Genomic DNA, 22,376 nt, shown 5'->3' on the forward strand with positions numbered 1-22,376 from the left:
GGATTTCCTGAGCACCCACTGTGTGCTGGGCACTGGTCCAGGATTGGGGCAGCTGGTGAAAGAGAGCAAGCTTCCCACTTGAATAGCAGAGGATGAAGACAACACAGAAGTGATTTCCTGTTTCAGATGTTGGAGATGGTTCACATAAAACATTTACTGAAAATAGACATTCAACTTAACGCCCCGTGTTGTTTTTTGTTTGTTTGTTTTTTGGAAAATGTCCCTGCTTCCCGTCCTGGATTGGGGCATCTCTGGACTTTTGGTCTTTCACAGTTGTTACCACACTCAACTGGAACTGAATCCATGTTTGCCTTCCCCTGCCCCCTGCACTACTCCCCCGCCCATCACCCCTACACCCAGGCTAGCCTGGGAACCTCCAAGTTGCATTAGCATTTGATTTATGACTGGGTCCCTCTCAAGTCCTGGCACTCAGAGGGGCAGGAGTTGGATGAAACCATGAGCACCTGCCCCTCTATGGAATCTACCAGCTTCACTAATATCACTCCAGCCCTTTCCACCTTGGCATTGAACAGCCAGACCTTTGGGCCCTGATCTCGAGGTCAGGGACCCAAATTAGACCTGAGCTTGGAGGCTTTACCTGGGGCTGACTTTTGGGAAAAGAGGGAATGTTCTGCACATAACATTTCCCAAACGCTCACCGATTGTGTCACAGCGGGTCCCCAGGGCCCTGCCCACAGCTCATTATAAAGGTCACCGCACCCCTCAGCCACCAGTACCTCGGACTCTAGCCACATCCTGGTCTTGCCATGGCGCTGCCCTGGGCCCTTGCAGTCTTGAGCCTTCTTCCCCTGCTGGACGCCCAGAGCCCGGCGTGTCCCAATTTCTCAGTGCCCATCACCAATGCCTCCCTGGACCAGGTGGGTGCCTGGGCCCTGAGCGCCGTTGGAGCTGTCTCCCTCTCTGGACTCCCTTCCCCTGCGGGCTTGTGGTCAGCCTCTCCTGGGCGCTGGGGTGAGAACCAGGCCAGCCTCCAGCAGCTTCCTCTGCCTCCAAGCTCAGAGCCGCCTTGCAAAGTCCCTCAGCAGGGCAAGCTGCACTGGGTGGGGGCCATCAGGGCGAGGGTGGGGGGGTGGGAGCAGGGGCGTCAGTGAAGGCTGATTTCTAGAGTGAGCTCCAGCAGCCCCACCCCTCCCCCGGGCCTCTGTCTCCTGATTTGCAAAGTGGAAAGATCTGCCAGAGTCTCCTCCCAGCTGACTATCAATTAAGCTCTCAGTCTCCATCACCTGCTCCTGGCTTCTCCTCAGATCTCTGGCAAGTGGTTTTATATCGCCTCGGCTTACCGCTTACCCGAGTACAAGAAGGAAGCTAGCGAAATCCATGCAGCCTTCTTTTACTTCACCCCCAACCACACGGAGGACACGATACTGAGCAGAGAGTACACAACCATGTAAGACCCACATATGGCCCAAGCCAGCTCAACCCAGCTTCTGGCTCCTCCTCCCAGCTGCCCAAACACCTTGAGCAAGCCCCTCCCCCCTCCTGGCCTCAGCCTTCTCACTCAGGGGATGGGGGCGGGGCTGACTCTAATTGCCACCTGACTCTCCCCCTCCAAGATTGTGACAGTCCACTTCACTTGACTATCTTACTGTTTTTCTCCCCTTTTCTGTCTGGCTTTAGGGGAAACCAGTGCTTCTATAACTCCACCATCCTGAGGGTCCAACGGGAAAATGGGACCCTGACCAAATCCGGTGAGCCCTCAGGGAAGGGTTGCTGTGTGGGATGGGGAGATGGTGGGTGGGCCAGGCCAAAGGAGGGGACCTGGGGGCCTTGGGCACAGAGAGCCCGGAGACACCCTCTTCTTCCATCTCCATGGGCCCGCTGCCTGCACACTGAAGCCATCAGTCATAGTTGCCAACATCTCTGAGCTCTTACTATGTGCCGGGTGCTGTTTGAAGTGATTGCTATGAATTAACCCACTTTAATACTCACAAACCACCCAAGGAGGACATTGCAGTGATCAGCTCAGGAAATGGAGAGACAGGTGCCCACTGGTCTCTCTCACTCCTCCTGCAATTAGACCTGGACTCTCCCCGAGGTTGGTTCCAGTCCTGCCTCTCAACCACTCTTTTTGTTTTTTATTAATCCTCACCTGAGGATATTTTCCCATTGATTTTTAGAGAGTGGAAGGGATGGGGAGAGACAGAGAGAAAGGAAACATCAATGTGAGAGACACAATGATTGGTTGCCTCCCAAACAGGGCTAGGGATCCAGCCTGCAACCAAGGTATATGCCCTTGGCCGAATTAAACAATGGACCCTCAGTCCATGGACCGTTTCTCTATCCACTTAGCCAAACCAACCAGGGCTCAACCACTCTTTACCCTCTGGGACCTAAGGGTGGCAGCCTGTTTATTGGGTAGGCGGTACTTCACCCATGTCCCCACCATCACTGCAGAGAAGGCCCTTAGCAGGAACACAGAAATGCCAAGGGAATTGAACCAACACCCCAGGCTCCTCTCTGAACCTCATTTTCCTCATCTGCAAAATGGGGAGAAAAGCCCTGACAGCCACAGTTCACAGAGGCTCCTCTGATTCCACATCCATTCAGCACAGGGCCTGGTGCACAGTAGGAGTGAGGGACACGTGGCCCAGGTGAACCCCTGGCCTTCACCGATTGGCTGTGTGGGCCTGAGCACACCCAGGTTTCCTCACCTGTGAGGAGGGACCCACTGTGCCATCTCCATGGTCTCACCCAGAGGCTTTCTCTTCCAGAGAATGACAGAGAACATTTTGCCCACCTGCTGCTTCCCAAGGACCCCAAGACCTTCATGTTCGCTGCCTTTCCAGAAGACAAGCAGAACATGGGGCTGTCCTTCTATGGTAGGCACCCCCAAACTCCCACCAGGCTTCCCCCAGGACCACCTGCTCCTAGGGCTGGGCCCCTAGACCTCCAGTCCTCCGTGTCCGTTACCCACCCCTCCCTGAAAAACACACACACACACACACACACACACACACTGACATTCTCAACCTGTCCCCTTGCTCCTTCCTGCAGCTGACAAGCCAGAGGCGACCCCGGAGCAAATGCAACAGTTCTATGACTACCTCACGTGCATGGGCATGGACAAGTCGGAAGTCATGTACACGGATGAGAAAAAGGTGAGGGCAAGGAGGACTAGGCGGTGCCCACCTGAGGGCGCTCCTGCTTTGGGCAGCCCCAGAGGCCCAGAGAGGGCCATCTCCCAGCCAGGGCTGCACAGCCAGGCAGGAGAGCCTGCTTTTCTGTGCCCATCTCACTGCGGGGACAGCTGAGCTTCCCAGAAGCCCATGGGGACTGGAGCCCCAGTCCAGAGCCCACTCCACCGTCCCCCTAGGAGCCCCTGCCCACCCCCATCACTGTGCTTTCTTCTCCTGCTGTCCTGCAGAATCTGTGCCTGCCGCTGGAGAAACAGCACAATGAGGAAAGGAAGAAGGAAGAGGAGAGATCCGAGATAGGCACAGCATTGGATTAGGACCTCGGGGACTTTGGGGGCCTATCCTGAGACCCCCCACCCACCCTGTGTGCCTCAGTTCTTTCCCTCAGTTGCACCAATAAAGTTTCTGCATTTGGAATAGGCAGGTTGTCATTTGCTCACTCACTCATTCATTCATTCACTCATTCATTCATGTTGATGCCTGCGCCCCTGGCTGCAGAAGCCCCTGCTGTAACCCCCAGAACTCATGCCATGATGGATAATGGCAGATGGTGTGGGAGCCCATCCGAGAAGGTTCCTTCTGCAGGAGGGGTAGTCTTGGAAGGCTTTCTGGAAGGGGCATCTGAGCCAGTCTAGAAAAATTAGGAGCTTGGTTAACACCTTCTGTTCCTGTTGCCATCCAAGGGTCTGAGAGTGTAGGGAGTGGCTATATAGTTAAGCCTCAGACTGACCCGTTGGCAAAGCCACAAACAAGTCCCAGCTTAGAGGGCACAGCCCTCTTAGCATAATTAGGCTAGAGTAGACCCTATGACTCTCCCTAGATCAGTGGTTCTCAACCTTCTGGCCCTTTAAATACAGTTCCTCATGTTGTGAACCCCAACCATAAAATTATTTTCGTTGCAACTTCCTAACTGTAATTTTGCTACTGTTATGAAACGTAATGTAAATATCTGATATGCAGGATGGTCTTAGGGGTCCCACAGGTTGAAAACCGCTGACGTAAATCTTATCTAGGTAGCTAATGGGCTGCAGGAGATGTATCAAGTGCTGCCAAAACAAGTGAAACCCACAAGAACATTGTAACTATGGTGACCACTACCTTGTTTACCTCTGGCTATAAAATAAAGGCTCAGCTTGCTGTCTGGGTCTCTCTCTGTGGCCTTAGCCAGGCACAGAAGATCCACCTAGACCCAGCTTATTCTCTTTGTCTGTCTTTTCTACATCCTTCAATATCCACACCCCCCCCCCGCCCCAGGCTCACTGAACCCTTCGCTGTGCTGGCATGGCACATGAGAGCACACTGTCGTATGAGGGACATAAGGCAGATGACCCACACTGGGAGTTCAGGTGGGTAAGGGGTGGAGAGGACTCAGGCACACAGTACGGTGCCCGGCTTAAAGGATCTTATGGCAAACATCACCCTGGCCATCTGGGAGGTGAGCTGGGTGGGGCCTGACGAGGTGAGCTCCTGGACCAGGGCCAGAGCCAAGACAGAGACAGGGGGAATGTTGGAAACACAGAAGCCTCCAGAGGGAGGCAGAAAGAATAGGAATGTGCCCCCAACAGGCCCATGGGTGGGGAAGGGGGGAATGGCTGTGTCAACCTTCCACCCACCAAACTGACTTTGGAAACCACAAGTCAATTGACATACACCACATACTTTGGAAATGTTTTGGGTTTTTTTTTGGCTTTTCCTTTCTTTTTTTTATTATCATTATTCATTCTTCTTCATTTGCTCTCATAAGAAAAATAGAATTTTTCAATGCCTCAAATATACAAATATCACTGATGCACACACATTCCAGAAAAGCTGAGGTACGCGATGCTACGGGGTGGGGGGATAGGACACGGCCTGGCAGGTAGCTGGCCACTGGCCCAATTCCACAGGGATCCCCAGGACAGAGCGGGGGTCTCGAGATGAGGTACAGAGAGAGGCCATGGAGGATGGCTTCCTGGGGTGTCTCCATCCCAGCAGGCCCATGGGAAAGGCAGCTCCAATCACTGAGGAACTGGGCCCATGTCATCCTGGGGGCCAGCACCCCAAGATATTCTAATGGTCCCAGAGGGTCCCACCACCAGCCACGTGTTTCCAGAGATGCCAACTGCCAAGCAGTAGATCACAGGCCAATGGCCAGGCTTGTGCCAGAGCCCCTGGCCCCACCCCCTCTTATCTGGCTTCCTGAGGAGGAGGAAGCCCAGGAAAACTCCTCCGTTTAAGAAGTGTCCCCGTATATAAAATGCATATTATTAGCTGGAGGTGGACACGTGCAGGACACTCCCAGAGACTGCATCTGGGCAACAGGTGGCCTTGGTCCCCGCACCTCCTTCAGGGGCTGGTGCCCTGGGAAGCAACTTCTCTTCATGAGCAGAGCTCTGGCGTTTTGCAAACATCGAGACTGAGCAGCAGGGCCTGTGCTGGAGGGAGAACTCCTCCTGAGGGGTCCGCAGGGCCTTCAGGGGAGACGGCAGCAGGCTGCACGCCCACCCGTCCACCATCTGTCTCTGAACCCCCAGTGCCATCAGAAGAGGCAGGAGCCCCGCAGGCTGTGATCAAGGGCACAAGCCTCTAATGCGGGCTTGATCCCCAGTAGGGGGGTTCAGGAGGCAGCCAATCAATGATTCTCATCATTGATGTTTCTATCTCTCTCTCCCTCCCCCTTCCTTTCTGAAACCAATAAAATTCTCATTTTTGAAAAATAAAATGGATGATCATCCAAAGTTGTAAGTACCATAATGATAGTTTGTGAAAATATTGTTTGTATGGATAAAGATTTGACCCCGTCAAGTAGAAATGCAGAAGGGTGGTAGAGTTAGTGATTCCACAGGATTTCCTGAGCACCCACTGTGTGCTGGGCACTGCTTCAGGATTGGGGCAGCTGGTGAAAGAGAGCAAGATTCCCACTTGAATATCAGAGGATGAAGAAAACACAGAAGTGATTTCCTGTTTCAGATGTTGGAGATGGTTCACATAATACACTTACTGAAAACAGACATTCAACTTAACGCCCCGTGTTATTTTTTTTGTGTGTTTTATTCTTGGAAAATATCCCTGCCTCCAGGACTAGGTTGGGGCCTCTCTGGACTTTTGGTCTTTCACAGTTGTTACCACACTCAACTGGAACTAAATCCATGTTTGCCTCCCCCGGCCCCCTGCACTACTCCCCCGCACATCGCCACCACACCCAGGCTAGCCTGGGAACCTCCAAGTTGCCTTCAGCATTTGATTTATGACTGGGTCCCTCTCAAGTCCTGGCACTCAGAGGGGCAGGAGTTGGATGAAACCATGAGCACCTGCCCCTCTATGGAATCTACCAGCTTCACTAATATCACTCCAGCCCTTTCCACCTTGGCTTTGAACAGCCAGACCTTTGGGCCCTGATCTCAAGGTCAGGGACCCAAATTAGACCAGAGCTTGGAGGCTTTACCTGGGGCTGACTTTTGGGAAAAGAGGGAATGTTCTGCACATAACATTTCCCAAACGCTCACCGATTGTGTCACAGCGGGTCCCCAGGGCCCTGCCCACAGCTCATTATAAAGGTCACCGCACCCCTCAGCCACCAGTACCTCGGACTCTAGCCACATCCTGGTCTTGCCATGGCGCTGCCCTGGGCCCTTGCAGTCTTGAGCCTTCTTCCCCTGCTGGACGCCCAGAGCCCGGCGTGTCCCAATTTCTCGGTGCCCATCACCAATGCCTCCCTGGACCAGGTGGGTGCCTGGGCCCTGAGTGCTATGGGAGCTGTCTCACTCTCTGGACTCCCTTCCCCTGCTGGCTTGCGGTCAGCCTCTCCTGGGCGCTGGGGTGAGAACAAGGCCAGCCTCCAGTGGCGGTCCTCTGCCTCCAAGCTCAGAGTCGCCTTGCAAAGTCCCTCAGCGGGGCAAGCTGCACTGGGTGGGGGCCACCGGGGAGGAGGGTTTGAGAGCGGGGCAGGGGGGGTAGTTTGATGGGGGTCAAGGCTGATTCCTAGACTGAGCTCCTGCAGCCACACTACTCGCCCGGCCTCTGTCTCTTGATTTGCAAACTCGAAAGATCTGCCAGAGTCTCCTCCCAGCTGTCTATCAAGGATTAAGCTCTCAGTCTCCATCACCTGCTCCTGGCTTCTCCTCAGATCTCTGGCAAGTGGTTTTATATCGCCTCGGCTTTCCGCTTCCCCGAGTACAAGAAGGAAGCTAGCAAAATCCATGCAGTCTTTTTTTACTTCACCCCCAACCACACGGAGGACACGATACTGCTCAGAGAGTACATAACCGTGTAAGAACTTCCCGTGGTGCCAGCTCAGCTTCTTGCTCCTCCTCCCAGCTGCCCAAACACCTTGAGCAAGACCTGCCCCCCTCCTGGCCTCAGCCTTCTCATCCAGGGGATGGGGGCGGTGCTGACTCTAATTGCCACCTGACTCTCCCCCTCCAAGATTGTGACAGTCCACTTCTCCTTGAATATCTTACCGTTTTCTCCCCTCTTCTGTCTGGCTTTAGGGGGGACCAGTGCCTCTATAACTCCAGCAGCCTGAAGGTCCAAGGGGAAATTGGGACCCTGTCCACATCCGGTGAGCCCTGAGGGGAAGGGTTGCTGTGTGGGATGGGGAGATGTTGGGTGGGCCAGCCCAAAGGTGGGGACCTGGGGGCTTTGGGCACAGAGAGCCCGGGAGTTGCCCACTTCTTCCATCTCCATGGGCCCGCTGCCTGCACACTGAAGCCATCAGTCATAGCTGCCAACATCTCTGAGCTCTTACTATGTGCCGGGTGCTGTTTGAAGTGCTTTCTATGAATTAACCCACTTTAATACTCACAAACCACCCAAGGAGGACATTGCAGTGATCAGCTCAGGAAATGGAGAGAAAGGTGCCCCCTTGTCTCTCTCACTCCTCCTGCAATTAGACCTGGACCACTGATGGCAAACCTTTTGAGCTCGGCGTGTCAGCATTATGAAAAACCCTAACTTAACTCTGGTGCTGTGTCACATATAGAAATTGTTTGATATTCTCAACCATAGTAAAACAAAAATTTATATTTTTGATATTTATTTTATATATTTAAATGCCATTTAACAAAGAAAAACCAACCAAAAAAATGAGTTTGAGGGTCACCTCTGACACGCGTGTCATAGGTTCGCCATCACTGCCCTGGACTGTACCTGAGGTTGCTTCCAGTCCTGCCGCACATCCAGTCTTTTTGTTTGTTTTTTATTAAGCCTCACCTGAGGATATTTTCCCACTGATTTTTAGAGAGAGTTAAAGTGAGGGGGATAGATAGAGAGAGAGGAAACATCAATGTGAGAGAGACATATTGATTGGTTGCCTCCCACACCAGGGCCGGGGATTGAGCCTGCAAATGAGGTACACACCCTTGGCCGGAATTGAACCCTGGACCCTTCAGTCCGTGGGCCGATGCTCTATCCACTTAGCCAAACAAGCAAGGGTTCAACCACTCTTTACACTCGGGGACCTAAGAGTGGCAGCCTGTTTATTGGGCAGGCAGTGACTTTACCCATATCCCCACCATCACTGCAGAGAAGGCCCATAGCAGGAACACACAAATGCCAATGGAATTGAACCAACGCCCGAGGCTCCTCTCTGAACCTCATTTTCCTCATCTGTAAAATGGGGAGAAAGGCCCTGACAGCCACAGTTCACAGAGGCTCCTCTGATTCCACATCCATTCAGCACAGGGCCTGGTGCACAGTAGGAGTGAGGGACACGTGGCCCAGGTGAACCCCTGGCCCTCACCGATTGGCTGTGTGGGCCTGAGCACACCCAGGTTTCCTCACCTGTGAGGAGGGACCCACTGAGCTGACTCCATGGTCTCACACAGAGGCTTTCTCTTCCAGAGAATGACAGAGAATATTATGAACACCTGCTGCTCCCCAAGGACCCCAAGACCTTCATGCTCGCCTCTTTCCCAGAAGACAAGCAGTACATGGGGCTGTCCATCTTTGGTAGGCACCCCCAAACTCCCACCAGGCTTCCCCCAGGAACACCTGCTCCTAGGGCTGGGCCCCTAGACCTCCAGTACTCCCTGGACTCTACCCTGCCCTTCCCATCCCTCCCGCCCCCACAAACACACTGACATTCTCACCTGTCCCCTTGCTCCCTCCTGCAGCTGACAAGCCAGAGGCGACCCCGGAGCAAATGCAACAGTTCTATGACTACCTCACGTGCATGGGCATGGACAAGTCAGAAGTCATATACTCCGATGAGAAAAAGGTGAGGGCAAGGAGGACTAGGCGGTGCCCACCTGAGGGCGCTCCTGCTTTGGGCAGCCCCAGAGGCCCAGAGAGGGCCATCTCCCAGCCTGGGCTGCACAGCCAGGCAGGAGAGCTTGCTTTTCTGTGCCCATTCACTGCGGGGACAGCTGAGCTTCCCAGAGGCCCATGGGGACTGGAGCCCCAGTCCAGAGCACACTCCACCTCCCCCCCAGTAGCCCCTGCCCACCCCCATCACTGTGCTTTCTTCTCCTGCTGTCCTGCAGAATCTGTGCCTGCCGCTGGAGAAGCAGCACGACGAGGAAAGGAAGAAGGAAAAGGAGAGGTTTGAGTCAGGCACAGAGTTGGATTAGGACCTCGGGGACTTTGGGGGCCCATCCTGAGAGCCCCACCCACCCTGTGTGCCTCGGTTCTTTCCCTCAGTTGCACCAATAAAGTTTCTGCATTTGGAATAGGCAGGTTGTCATTTGCTCACTCAATCATTCATTCACTCATTCATTCATGTTGAAGCCGGCGCCGCTGGCTGCAGAAGCCCCTGCTGTAACCCCAGCACACATGCCAGGATGAATGATGGCATGTGGTGTGGGAGCCCAGCTCGAGAAGGTTCCTTCTGCAGGAGGGGGAGTCTGAGAAGGCTTCCTGCAAGGGGCTTCTGAGCCAGTCTAGAAAGATTAGGAGCTTGGTTAACACCTTCTGGTCCTGCTGCAAGCCAAGGGCCTGAGAGGACACGTTTGAGGAACATAAGGCAGAGGACCAAAGCGGGAGTTCAGGTGTGTAAGGGGTGGAGAGGACTCAGGCACAGGGCATGGTGCCCGGCTTGAAGGACCTTATGGCAAACATCACCCTGTCCATCTGGGAGGTGAGCTGGGCAGGGCCTGATGAGGTGAGCACCAGCGCCAGGACAGAGACAGGGTGAATGTTGGAAATAATGCTGAAAACACTGAAGCCTCCAGAGGGAGGCAGGAAGAAAAGGAATGTGCCCCCAACAGGCACACGGGTGGGGAAGGGGCAATAGCTGTGTCAGGCTTCCCCCCACCAAACTTTCTTTAGAAACCACAAGTCAATTGACATACACCACAAACACCACAAACTGTGGGAATGTTGTGGGGGTTTTACTGGCTTTTCTTTTTTTATGATCAATATTCATTCTTCTTCATTTGCGCTAATAATGAAAATGGACTTTTCCAATGCCCCCAATATGCAAATATCACGGATGCACACACATTCCAGAAAAGCTGAGGTACCCGCTGCTATGGTGAGCAGGGATAGGACACGGTCTGGCAGGTAGCAGGCCACTGGCCCAATTCCACAGGGATCCCCAGGCCAGAGTGGGGGTCTCCAGATGAGGTACAGAGAGGGGCCATGGAGGTACAGAGAGGGGCCTAAATGGGTAGTCGGACATCCCTCGAGGGGTCCCAGATTGGAGAGGGTGGGTTGAGGGACACCCCCCAAGCCCCATGCATGACTTTCATGCACCAGGCCTCTAGTAATAACATAAAATGCTATAGAAAGATATAAAGAGAGGGCATGGTTAAGTAAACTATAATCTAGGAAGTGAATGAAAGGTGATGTGAGCTTTAAAATCACAACCACTCACTACAGTGAAACATGAAAAACTATTCAAAATATATAAAATGGCCCTAGCTGGTTTGTCTCAGTGGATGAGCATCACTGCAGACTAAAGGGTTACAGGTTCAACTCTGGTCAAGGGGACAAACCTGGGTTGCCAGCTCCATCCCCACTACGGGGCATGCAGGTTGCAGCCAATCAATGATTCTCGTCATTGATGTCTCTATCTCTCTCTCCCTCTCTGAAATCAATAAAAATATCATTTAAAAAAATAAAATGGACAAGGATCCAAAGTTGTAAGCATACCATAATACTACTTTGTGAAAATATGATTTGTATGGATAAAGATTTGAAACCATCATATTGAAATGCAGAAGGGTGGTAGAGTTAGTAATTGCACAGGATTTCCTGAGCACCCACTGTGTGCTGGGCACTGCTCCAGGATTGGGGCAGCTGGTGAAAGAGAGCAAGGTTCCCACTTGAATAGCAGAGGATGAAGACAACACAGAAGTGATTTCCTGTTTCAGATGTTGGAGATGGTTCACATAATACATTTACTGAAAACAGACATTCAACTTAATGCCCCATGTTGTTTTTTGTTTGTTTGTTTTTTGGAAAATGTCCCTGCCTCCCGTCCTGGATTGGGGCATCTCTGGACTTTTGGTCTTTCACAGTTGTTACTACACTCAACTGGAACTGAATCCAAGTTTGCCTTCCCCCACCCCTCTACACCCCTCCCCCGCCCATCGCCCCTACACCCAGGCTAGCCTGGGAACCTCCAAGTTGCCTTCAGCATTTGATTTATGACTGGGTCCCTCTCAAGTCCTGGCACTCAGAGGGGCAGGAGTTGGATGAAACCCTGAGCACCTGCCCCTCTATGGAATCTACCATCTTCACTAATATCACTCCAGCCCTTTCCACCTTGGCTTTGAACAGCCAGACCTTTGGACTCTGATCTCGAGGTCAGGTACCCAAATTAGACCAGAGCTTGGAGGCTTTACCTGGGGCTGACTTTTGGAAAAGGAGGGAAGGTTCTGTACATGGCATTTCCCAAAAGCTCACAGGATTGTGTCACAGCGGGTCCCCAGGGCCCTGCCCACAGCTCATTATAAAGGTCACTGCACCTCTCAGCCACCAGTACCTCGGACTCTAGCCACATCCTCATCTTGCCATGGCGCTGCCCTGGGCCCTTGCAGTCTTGAGCCTTCTTCCCCTGCTAGACGCCCAGAGCCCGGCGTGTCCCAATTTTTCGGTGCCCATCACCAATGCCTCCCTGGACCAGGTGGGTGCCTGGGCCCTGAGCTGTCTTCCTCTCTGGACTTCCCTTCCCCTGCGGGCTTGTGGACAGCCTCTCCTGGGCGCTGGGGTGAGAACCAGGCCAGCCTCCAGCGGCGGTTCTCTGCCTCCAAGCTCAGAGCCACCTTGCAAAGTCCCTCAGCAGGGCAAGCTGCACTGAGTGGGGGCCACCGGAGAGGGGGTTTGGGAGCGGGGCAGGGGGGGTAGTTTGATGGGGGTCAAGGCTGATTCCTAGACTGAGCTCCTGCAGCCACACTACTCGCCCGGGCCTCTGTCTCTTGATTTGCAAACTCGAAAGATCTGCCAGAGTCTCCTCCCAGCTGTCTATCAAGGATTAAGCTCTCAGTCTCCATCACCTGCTCCTGGCTTCTCCTCAGATCTCTGGCAAGTGGTTTTATATCGCCTCGGCTTTCCGCTTCCCCGAGTACAAGAAGGAAGCTAGCAAAATCCATGCAGTCTTCTTTTACTTCACCCCCAACCACACGGAGGACACGATACTGCTCAGAGAGTACATAACCGTGTAAGAACTTCCCGTGGTGCCAGCTCAGCTTCTTGCTCCTCCTCCCAGCTGCCCAAACACCTTGAGCAAGACCTGCCCCCCTCCTGGCCTCAGCCTTCTCATCCAGGGGATGGGGGCGGGGCTGACTCTAATTGCCACCTGACTCTCCCCCTCCAAGATTGTGACAGTCCACTTCTCCTTGACTATCTTACCGTTTTCTCCCCTCTTCTGTCTGGCTTTAGGGGGGACCAGTGCATCTATAACATCAGCAGCGTGAAGGTCCAACGGGAAAATGGGACCCTGTCAAAATCCGGTGAGCCTTCAGGGAAGGGTCGCTGTGTGGGATGGGAGATGGTGGGTGGGCCAGTCCAAAGGAGGGGACCTGGGGGCTTTGGGCAAGAGAGCCCGGGAGATGCCCACTTCTTCCATCTCCATGGGCCCGCTGCCTGCACACTGAAGCCATCAGTCATAGCTGCCAACATCTCTGAGCTCTTACTATGTGCCGGGTGCTGTTTGAAGTGCTTTCTATGAATTAACCCACTTTAATACTCACAAACCACCCACGGAGGACATTGCAGTGATCAGCTCAGGAAATGGACAGACACGAGCCCCTTGTCTCTCTCACTCTTCCTGCAATTAGACCTGGACTCTCCCCGAGGTTGGTTCCAGTCCTGCCTCTCAACCACTCTTTTTGTTTGTTTTTTATTAATCCTCACCTGAGGATATTTTCCCCTTGATTTTTAGAGAGAGTGAAAGTGAGGGGGAGAGACAGAGAGAAAGGAAACATCAATGTGAGAGAGACACATTGATTGGTTGCCACCAACACCAGGGCTGGGGATTGAGCCTGAAATTGAGGTACATACCCTTGGCCGAGATGGAACCCTGGACCCTTCAGACCGTGGGCCGAAGCTCTATTCACTTAGCCAAACTGGCAAGCGCTCAACCACTCTTTGTCCTCTGGGACCTAAGGGTGGCAGCCCACCCATGACCCCACCATCACTGCAGAGAAGGCCCATAGCAGGAACACACAAATGCCAATGGAACTGAACCAACACCCAAGGCTCTTCTCTGAACCTCATTTTCCTCATCTGGAAAATGGGGAGAAAGGCCCTGACAGCCAGAGTTCACAGAGGCTCCTCTGATTCCACATCCATTCGGCACAGGGCCTGGCGCACAGTAGGAATGAGTGGCCCAGGTGAACCCCTGGCCTTCACCGATTGGCTGTGTGGGCCTGGGGACACCCAAATTTCCTCACCTGTGAGGAGGGACCCACTGTGCCATCTCCATGGTCTCACCCAGAGGCTTTCTCTTCCAGAGAATGGCACAGAACATTTTGGCCACCTGCTGCTCCCCAAGGACCCCAAGACCTTCATGTTCGCTGCCTTTCCAGAAGACAAGCAGAACATGGGGCTGTCCTTCTATGGTAGGCACCCCCAAACTCCCACCAGGCTTTTCCCAGGACCGCCTGCTCCTAGGGCTGGGCCCCTAGATCTCCAGTCCTCCCTGGCCTCTACCCTGCCCTACTCCACACCCCCCCACCCCCACACTGACATTCTCACCTGTCCCCTTGCCCCCTTCTGCAGCTGACAAGCCAGAGGTGACCCCGGAGCAAATGCAACAGTTCTATGACTACCTCACGTGCATGGGCATGGACAAGTCGGAAGTCATGTACACGGATGAGAAAAAGGTGAGGGCAAGGAGGACTAGGCGGTGCCCACCTGAGGGCGCTCCTGCTTTGGGCAGCCCCAGAGGCCCAGAGAGGGCCATCTCCCAGCCAGGGCTGCACAGCCAGGCAGGAGAGCCTGCTTTTCTGTGCCCATCTCACTGCGGGGACAGCTGAGCTTCCAGAGGCCCATGGGGACTGGAGCCCCAGTCCAGAGCACACTCCACCTTCCCCTCAGGAGCCCCTGCCCACCCCTATCATTGTGTTTCTTCTCCTGCTGTCCTGCAGAATCTGTGCCTGCCGCTGGAGAAACAGCACAATGAGGAAAGGAAGAAGGAAGAGGAGAGATCCGAGATAGGCACAGCATTGGATTAGGACCTCGGGGACTTTGGGGGCCTATCCTGAGACCCCCCACCCACCCTGTGTGCCTCAGTTCTTTCCCTCAGTTGCACCAATAAAGTTTCTGCATTTGGAATAGGCAGGTTGTCATTTGCTCACTCACTCATTCATTCACTCATTCATTCATGTTGATGCCTGGGCCCCTGGCTGCAGAAGCCCCTGCTGTAACCCCCAGAACTCATGCCATGATGGATAATGGCAGATGGTGTGGGAGCCTAGCTCGAGAAGGTTCCTTCTGCAGGAGGGGTAGTCTTGGAAGGCTTTCTGGAAGGGGCATCTGAGCCAGTCTAGAAAAATTAGGAGCTTGGTTAACACCTTCTGTTCCTGTTGCCATCCAAGGGTCTGAGAGTGTAGGGAGTGGCTATATAGTTAAGCCTCAGACTGACCCGTTGGCAAAGCCACAAACAAGTCCCAGCTTAGAGGGCACAGCCCTCTTAGCATAATTAGGCTAGAGTAGACCCTATGACTCTCCCTAGATCAGTGGTTCTCAACCTTCTGACCCTTTAAATACAGTTCCTCATGTTGTGAACCCCAACCATAAAATTATTTTCGTTGCAACTTCCTAACTGTAATTTTGCTACTGTTATGAAACGTAATGTAAATATCTGATATGCAGGATGGTCTTAGGCGACCCCTGGAAAGGGTCGTTCGACCCCCAAGGGGTTGAGTCCCACAGGTTGAAAACCGCTGACGTAGATCTTATCTAGGTAGCTAATGGGCTGCAGGAGATGTATCAAGTGCTGCCAAAACAAGTGAAACCCACAAGAACATTGTAACTATGGTGACCACTACCTTGTTTACCTCTGGCTATAAAATAAAGGCTCAGCTTGCTGTCTGGGTCTCTCTCTGTGGCCTTAGCCAGGCACAGAAGATCCACCTAGACCCAGCTTATTCTCTTTGTCTGTCTTTTCTACATCCTTCAATATCCACACCCCCCGCCCCCCAGGCTCGCTGACCCTTCGCTGTGCTGGCATGGCACATGAGAGCACACTGTCGTATGAGGGACATAAGGCAGAGGACCCACACTGGGAGTTCAGGTGGGTAAGGGGTGGAGAGGACTCAGGCACACAGCATGGTGCCAGGCTTAAAGGATCTTATGGCAAACATCACCCTGGCCATCTGGGAGGTGAGCTGGGTGGGGCCTGACGAGGTGAGCTCCTGGACCAGGGCCAGAGCCAAGACAGAGACAGGGGGAATGTTGGAAACACAGAAGCCTCCCGAGGGAGGCAGGAAGAGTGGGACTGTGCCCCCAACAGGCCCATGGGTGGGGAAGGGGGGAATGGCTGTGTCAACCTTCCACCCACCAAACTGACTTTGGAAACCACAAGTCAATTGACATACACCACATACTTTGGAAATGTTTTGGGGTTTTTTTTTTTGGCTTTTCCTTTCTTTTTTTTTATTATCATTATTCATTCTTCTTCATTTGCTCTCATAAGAAAAATAGAATTTTTCAATGCCTCAAATATACAAATATCACTGATGCACACACATTCCAGAAAAGCTGAGGTACGCGATGCTACGGGGTGGGGGGATAGGACACGGCCTGGCAGGTAGCTGGCCACTGGCCCAATTCCACAGGGATCCCCAGGACAGAGCGGGGGTCTCAAGATGAGGTACAGAGAGAGGCCATGAAGGATGGCTTCCTGGGGTGTCTCCATCCCAGCAGGCACATGGGAAAGGCAGCTCCAATCACTGAGGAACTGGGCCCATGTCATCCTGGGGGCCAGCACCCCAAGATATTCTAATGGTCCCAGAGGGTCCCACCACCAGCCACGTCTTTCCAGAGATGACAACTGCCAAGCAGTAGATCACAGGCCAATGGCCAGGCTTGTGCCAGAGCCCCTGGCCCCACCCATTCTTATCTGGCTTCCTGAGGAGGAGGAAGCCCAGGAAAACTCCTCCGTTTAAGAAGTGTCCCCGTATATAAAATGCATATTATTAGATGGAGGTGGACACGTGCAGGACACTCCCAGAGACTGCATCTGGGCAACAGGTAGCCTTGGTCCCTGCACCTCCTTCAGGGGCTGGTGCCCTGGGAAGCGACTTCTCTTGATGAGCAGAGCTCTGGCGTTTTGCAAACATCGAGACTGAGCAGCAGGGCCTGTGCTGGAGGGAGAACTCCTCCTGAGGGGTCCGCAGGGCCTTCAGGGGAGACGGCAGCAGGCTGCACGCCCACCCGTCCACCATCTGTCTCTGAACCCCCAGTGCCATCAGAAGAGGCAGGAGCCCCACAGGCTGTGATCAAGGGCACAAGCCTCTAATGCGGGCTTGATCCCCAGTAGGGGGCGTTCAGGAGGCAGCCAATCAATGATTCTCATCATTGATGTTTCTATCTCTCTCTCCCTCCCCCTTCCTTTCTGAAATCAATAAAATTCTCATTTTTGAAAAATAAAATGGATGATCATCCAAAGTTGTAAGTACCGTAATGATACTTTGTGAACATATGATTTGTATGGATAAAGATTTGACCCCGTCAAGTAGAAATGCAGAAGGGTGGTAGAGTTAGTGATTCCACAGGATTTCCTGAGCACCCACTGTGTGCTGGGCACTGCTCCAGGACTGGGGCAGCTGGTGAAAGAGAGCAAGCTTCACACTTGAATATCAGAGGATGAAGAAAACACAGAAGTGATTTCCTGTTTCAGATGTTGGAGATGGTTCACATAATACACTTACTGAAAATAGACATTCAACTTAATGCTCCGTGTTGTTTTTTGTTTGTTTGTTTTTTTGGAAAATATCCCTGCCTCGAGGACTAGGTTGGGGCCTCTCTGGACTTTTGGTCTTTCACAGTTGTTACCACACTCAACTGGAACTGAATCCATGTTTGCCTCCCCCCGCCCCCTGCACCCCTCCCCCGCCCATCGCCCCTTCACCCCAGGCTAGCCTGGGAATCTCCAAGTTACCTTAGCATTTGATTTATGACTGGGTCCCTCTCAAGTCCTGGCACTCAGAGGGGCAGGAGTTGGATGAAACCATGAGCACCTGCCCCTCTATGGAATCTACCAGCTTCACTAATATCACTCCAGCCCTTTCCACCTTGGCTTTGCACAGCCAGACCTTTGGACTCTGATCTCGAGGTCAGGGACCCAAATTAGACCAGAGCTTGGAGGCTTTACCTGGGGCTGACTTTTGGGAAAAGAGGGATGTTCTGTACATGGCATTTCACAAACACTCACAGGATTGTGTCACAGCGGGTCCCCAGGGCCCTGCCCACAGCTCATTATAAAGTCACCGCACCCCTCAGCCACCAGTACCTCGGACTCTAGCCACATCCTCGTCTTGCCATGGCGCTGCCCTGGGCCCTTGCAGTCTTGAGCCTTCTTCCCCTGCTGGACGCCCAGAGTCCGGCGTGTCCCAATTTCTCGGTGCCCATCACCAATGCCTCCCTGGACCAGGTGGGTGCCTAGGCCCTGACCATGGTGGGAGCTGTCTCCCTCTCTGGACTTCCCTTCCCCTGCGGGCTTGCGGTCAGCCTCTCCTGGGCACTGGGGTGAGAACCAGGCCAGCCTCCAGTGGCGGTCCTCTGCCTCCAAGCTCAGAGTCGCCTTGCAAAGTCCCTCAGCAGGGCAAGCTGACTGGGTGAGGGGCCACAGGGAAGGGGAATGGGGAGGGCGGGTGATGGCTGGCTCCTGCAGCCCCACTCCTCCTCCAGGCCTCCAGTCTCCTGATTTGCAAAGTGAAAGATCTGCCCGAGTCTCCTCCCAGCTGACTATCAAGGATTAAGCTCTCAGTCTCCATCACCTGCTCCTGGCTTCTCCTCAGATCTCTGGCAAGTGGTTTTATATCGCCTCGGCTTCCCGCTTACCCGGGTACAAGGAAAAAGCTAGCAAAATCCATGCATCCTTCTTTTACTTCACCCCCAACCACACAGAGGAAACAATACTGTTCAGAGAATACATGACCATGTAAGACCCGCACATGGCCCTCAAGTGCCAGCTCAGCCCCAAATGCAGCCCAGCTTCTGGCTCCTCCTCCCAGCTGCCCAAACACCTGGAGCAAGCCCCTCCCCACTCCTGGCCTCAGCCTTCTCATCCAGGGGATGGGGGTGGGGCTGACTCTAATTGCCACCTGACTCTCCCCCTCCAGGATTGTGACAGTCCACTTCTTCTTGACTATCTTACTGTTTTCTCCCCTCTTCTGTCTGGCTTTAGGGGGGACCAGTGCCTCTATAACTCCAGCAGCCTGAAGGTCCAAGGGGAAATTGGGACCCTGTCCACATCCGGTGAGCCCTGAGGGGAAGGGTTGCTGTGTGGGATGGGGAGATGTTGGGTGGGCCAGCCCAAAGGAGGGGACCTGGGGGCTTTGGGCACAGAGAGCCCGGGAGTTGCCCACTTCTTCCATCTCCATGGGCCCGCTGCCTGCACACTGAAGCCATCAGTCATAGCTGCCAACATCTCTGAGCTCTTACTATGTGCCGGGTGCTGTTTGAAGTGCTTTCTATGAATTAACCCACTTTAATACTCACAAACCACCCAAGGAGGACATTGCAGTGATCAGCTCAGGAAATGGAGAGAAAGGTGCCCCCTTGTCTCTCTCACTCCTCCTGCAATTAGACCTGGACCACTGATGGCAAACCTTTTGAGCTCGGCGTGTCAGCATTTTGAAAAACCCTAACTTAACTCTGGTGCTGTGTCACATATAGAAATTGTTTGATATTTTCAACCATAGTAAAACAAAAATTTATATTTTTGATATTTATTTTATATATTTAAATGCCATTTAACAAAGAAAAACCAACCAAAAAAATGAGTTTGAGGGTCACCTCTGACACGCGTGTCATAGGTTCGCCATCACTGCCCTGGACTGTACCTGAGGTTGCTTCCAGTCCTGCCGCACATCCAGTCTTTTTGTTTGTTTTTTGTTAAGCCTCACCTGAGGATATTTTCCCACTGATTTTTAGAGAGAGTTAAAGTGAGGGGGATAGATAGAGAGAGAGGAAACATCAATGTGAGAGAGACATATTGATTGGTTGCCTCCCACACCAGGGCCGGGGATTGAGCCTGCAAATGAGGTACACACCCTTGGCCGGAATTGAACCCTGGACCCTTCAGTCCGTGGGCCGATGCTCTATCCACTTAGCCAAACAAGCAAGGGTTCAACCACTCTTTACACTTGGGGACCTAAGAGTGGCAGCCTGTTTATTGGGCAGGCAGTGACTTTACCCATATCCCCACCATCACTGCAGAGAAGGCCCATAGCAGGAACACACAAATGCCAATGGAATTGAACCAACGCCCGAGGCTCCTCTCTGAACCTCATTTTCCTCATCTGTAAAATGGGGAGAAAGGCCCTGACAGCCACAGTTCACAGAGGCTCCTCTGATTCCACATCCATTCAGCACAGGGCCTGGTGCACAGTAGGAGTGAGGGACACGTGGCCCAGGTGAACCCCTGGCCCTCACCGATTGGCTGTGTGGGCCTGAGCACACCCAGGTTTCCTCACCTGTGAGGAGGGACCCACTGAGCTGACTCCATGGTCTCACACAGAGGCTTTCTCTTCCAGAGAATGACAGAGAATATTATGAACACCTGCTGCTCCCCAAGGACCCCAAGACCTTCATGCTCGCCTCTTTCCCAGAAGACAAGCAGTACATGGGGCTGTCCATCTTTGGTAGGCACCCCCAAACTCCCACCAGGCTTCCCCCAGGAACACCTGCTCCTAGGGCTGGGCCCCTAGACCTCCAGTCCTCCCTGGCCTCTACCCTGCCCTTCCCATCCCCCCCTGCCACCCCCCCCCCCCTCACACACTGACATTCTCACCTCCCCTTGCTCCCTCCTGCAGCTGACAAGCCAGAGGTGACCCGGGAGCAAATGGAACAGTTCTATGACTACCTCACGTGCATGGGCATGGACAAGTCAGAAGTCATATACTCTGATGAGAAAAAGGTGAGGGCAAGGAGGACTAGGCGGTGCCCACCTGAGGGCGCTCCTGCTTTGGGCAGCCCCAGAGGCCCAGAGAGGGCCATCTCCCAGCCAGGGCTGCACAGCCTGGCAGGAGAGCTTGCTTTTCTGTGCCCATTCACTGCGGGGACAACTGAGCTTCCCAGAGGCCCATGGGGACTGGAGCCCCAGTCCAGAGCACACTCCACCTCCCCCCCAGTAGCCCCTGCCCACCCCCATCACTGTGTTTCTTCTCCTGCTGTCCTGCAGAATCTGTGCCTGCCGCTGGAGAAGCAGCACGACGAGGAAAGGAAGAAGGAAAAGGAGAGGTTCGAGTCAGGCACAGAGTTGGATTAGGACCTCGGGGCCTTTGGGGGCCCATCCTGAGAGCCCCACCCACCCTGTGTGCCTCGGTTCTTTCCCTCAGTTGCACCAATAAAGTTTCTGCATTTGGAATAGGCAGGTTGTCATTAGCTCACTCAATCATTCATTCACTCATTCAGTCATGTTGAAGCCGGTGCCGCTGGCTGCAGAAGCCCCTGCTGTAACCCCAGCACATATGCCAGGATGAATGATGGCATTGGTGTGGGAGCCCAGCTCGAGAAGGTTCCTTCTGCAGGAGGGGGAGTCTGGGAAGGCTTCCTGCAAGGGGCTTCTGAGACAGTCTAGATAGATTAGGAGCTTGGTTAACAGCTGCTGGTCCTGCTGCAAGCCAATGGTCTGACAGGACAGGTTTGAGGAACATAAGGCAGAGGAACAAAGCGGGAGTTCAGGTGGGTAAGGGGTGGAGAGGACTCAGGCACAGGGCACGGTGCCTGGCTTGAAGGACCTTATGGGAAACATCACCCTGTCCATCTGGGAGGTGAGCTGGGCGGGGCCTGATGAGGTGAGTGCCAGCGCCAGGACAGACAGGGGGAATGTTGGAAATAATGTTGGAAACACAGAAGCCTCCAGAGGGAGGCAGGAAGAGTGGGAATGTGCCCCCAACAGGCACATGGGTGGGGAAGGGGTGATAGCTGTGTTAGGCTTCCCCCCACCAAACTTTAGAAACCACAAGTCAATTGACATACACCACAAACACCACAAACTGTGGGAATGTTGTGGGGGTTTTTCTGGCTTTTCTTTTTTTATGATCAATATTCATTCTTCTTCATTTGCGCTAATAATGAAAATGGACTTTTCCAATGCCCCCAATATGCAAATATCACGGATGCACACACATTCCAGAAAAGCTGAGGTACCCGCTGCTACAGGGTGGGGGGATAGGACACGGCATGGCAGGTAGCTGGCCACTGGCCCAATTCCACAGGGATCCCCAGGCCAGAGTGGGGGTCTCGAGATGAGGTACAGAGAGGGGCCATGGAGGATTGGGCCTAAACGGGCAGTCGGACATCCCTCGAGGGGTCCCAGATCGGAGAGGGTGCAAGTTGGGTTGAGGGACACACCCCAAGCCCCATGCATGACTTTCATGCACCAGGCCTCTAGTAATAACATAAAATGCTATAGAAAGATATAAAGAGAGGGCATGGTTAGGTAAACTATAATCTAGGAAGTGAATGAAAGGTGATGTGAGCTTTAAAATCACAACCACTCACTACAGTGAACATGAAAAACTATTCAAAATATATAAAATGGCCCTAGCTGGTTTGGCTCAGTGGATGGAGCATCAGCCTGCGGAATAAAGGGTCAGAGGTTCAGTTCTGGTCAAGGGGACAAGC

The 22,376-nt window shown here is 53.3% G+C and overlaps 4 protein-coding genes and 1 long non-coding RNA gene across 5 annotated transcripts; all 5 read left to right on the plus strand.

Annotated features, from left to right (window-relative positions):
• Positions 1-749: 749 nt before the first annotated feature.
• LOC102421495 (alpha-1-acid glycoprotein 2-like) lies at positions 750-3,576 on the plus strand. Its single transcript, XM_006099353.3, has 6 exons — positions 750-878; positions 1,266-1,408; positions 1,639-1,709; positions 2,733-2,840; positions 3,016-3,119; positions 3,386-3,576. Exons 1-6 carry the CDS (start codon positions 768-770, stop codon positions 3,470-3,472), a joined length of 624 nt encoding a protein of 207 aa, XP_006099415.1. The 5' UTR covers positions 750-767; the 3' UTR covers positions 3,473-3,576.
• A 3,153-nt stretch (positions 3,577-6,729) lies between these two features.
• Positions 6,730-9,802, plus strand: LOC102421196 (alpha-1-acid glycoprotein-like). The gene is made up of 6 exons (XM_006099352.3): positions 6,730-6,859; positions 7,261-7,403; positions 7,625-7,695; positions 8,976-9,083; positions 9,248-9,351; positions 9,617-9,802. The coding sequence occupies exons 1-6, from the start codon at positions 6,749-6,751 to the stop codon at positions 9,701-9,703; spliced, it is 624 nt and encodes a 207-aa protein (XP_006099414.1). The 5' UTR covers positions 6,730-6,748; the 3' UTR covers positions 9,704-9,802.
• A 2,288-nt stretch (positions 9,803-12,090) lies between these two features.
• LOC102420897 (alpha-1-acid glycoprotein 1-like) lies at positions 12,091-14,856 on the plus strand. The gene is made up of 6 exons (XM_006099351.3): positions 12,091-12,201; positions 12,593-12,735; positions 12,957-13,027; positions 14,030-14,137; positions 14,298-14,401; positions 14,666-14,856. The coding sequence occupies exons 1-6, from the start codon at positions 12,091-12,093 to the stop codon at positions 14,750-14,752; spliced, it is 624 nt and encodes a 207-aa protein (XP_006099413.1). The 3' UTR covers positions 14,753-14,856.
• Positions 14,857-18,063: 3,207 nt separating this feature from the next.
• Positions 18,064-20,455, plus strand: LOC102425373 (alpha-1-acid glycoprotein 1-like). The gene is made up of 5 exons (XM_023763053.1): positions 18,064-18,174; positions 18,542-18,684; positions 18,931-19,001; positions 20,282-20,389; positions 20,442-20,455. The coding sequence occupies exons 1-5, from the start codon at positions 18,064-18,066 to the stop codon at positions 20,453-20,455; spliced, it is 447 nt and encodes a 148-aa protein (XP_023618821.1).
• A 113-nt stretch (positions 20,456-20,568) lies between these two features.
• Positions 20,569-21,114, plus strand: LOC111822998. Its single transcript, XR_002831812.1, has 2 exons — positions 20,569-20,664; positions 20,929-21,114. It is a non-coding gene; the product is annotated as an uncharacterized LOC111822998 (long non-coding RNA).
• Positions 21,115-22,376: the final 1,262 nt, after the last annotated feature.

This window comes from Myotis lucifugus, unplaced genomic scaffold, assembly GCF_000147115.1.
Source record: "Myotis lucifugus unplaced genomic scaffold, Myoluc2.0 scaffold_273, whole genome shotgun sequence".
Classification (NCBI taxonomy): Eukaryota; Metazoa; Chordata; class Mammalia; order Chiroptera; family Vespertilionidae; genus Myotis; species Myotis lucifugus.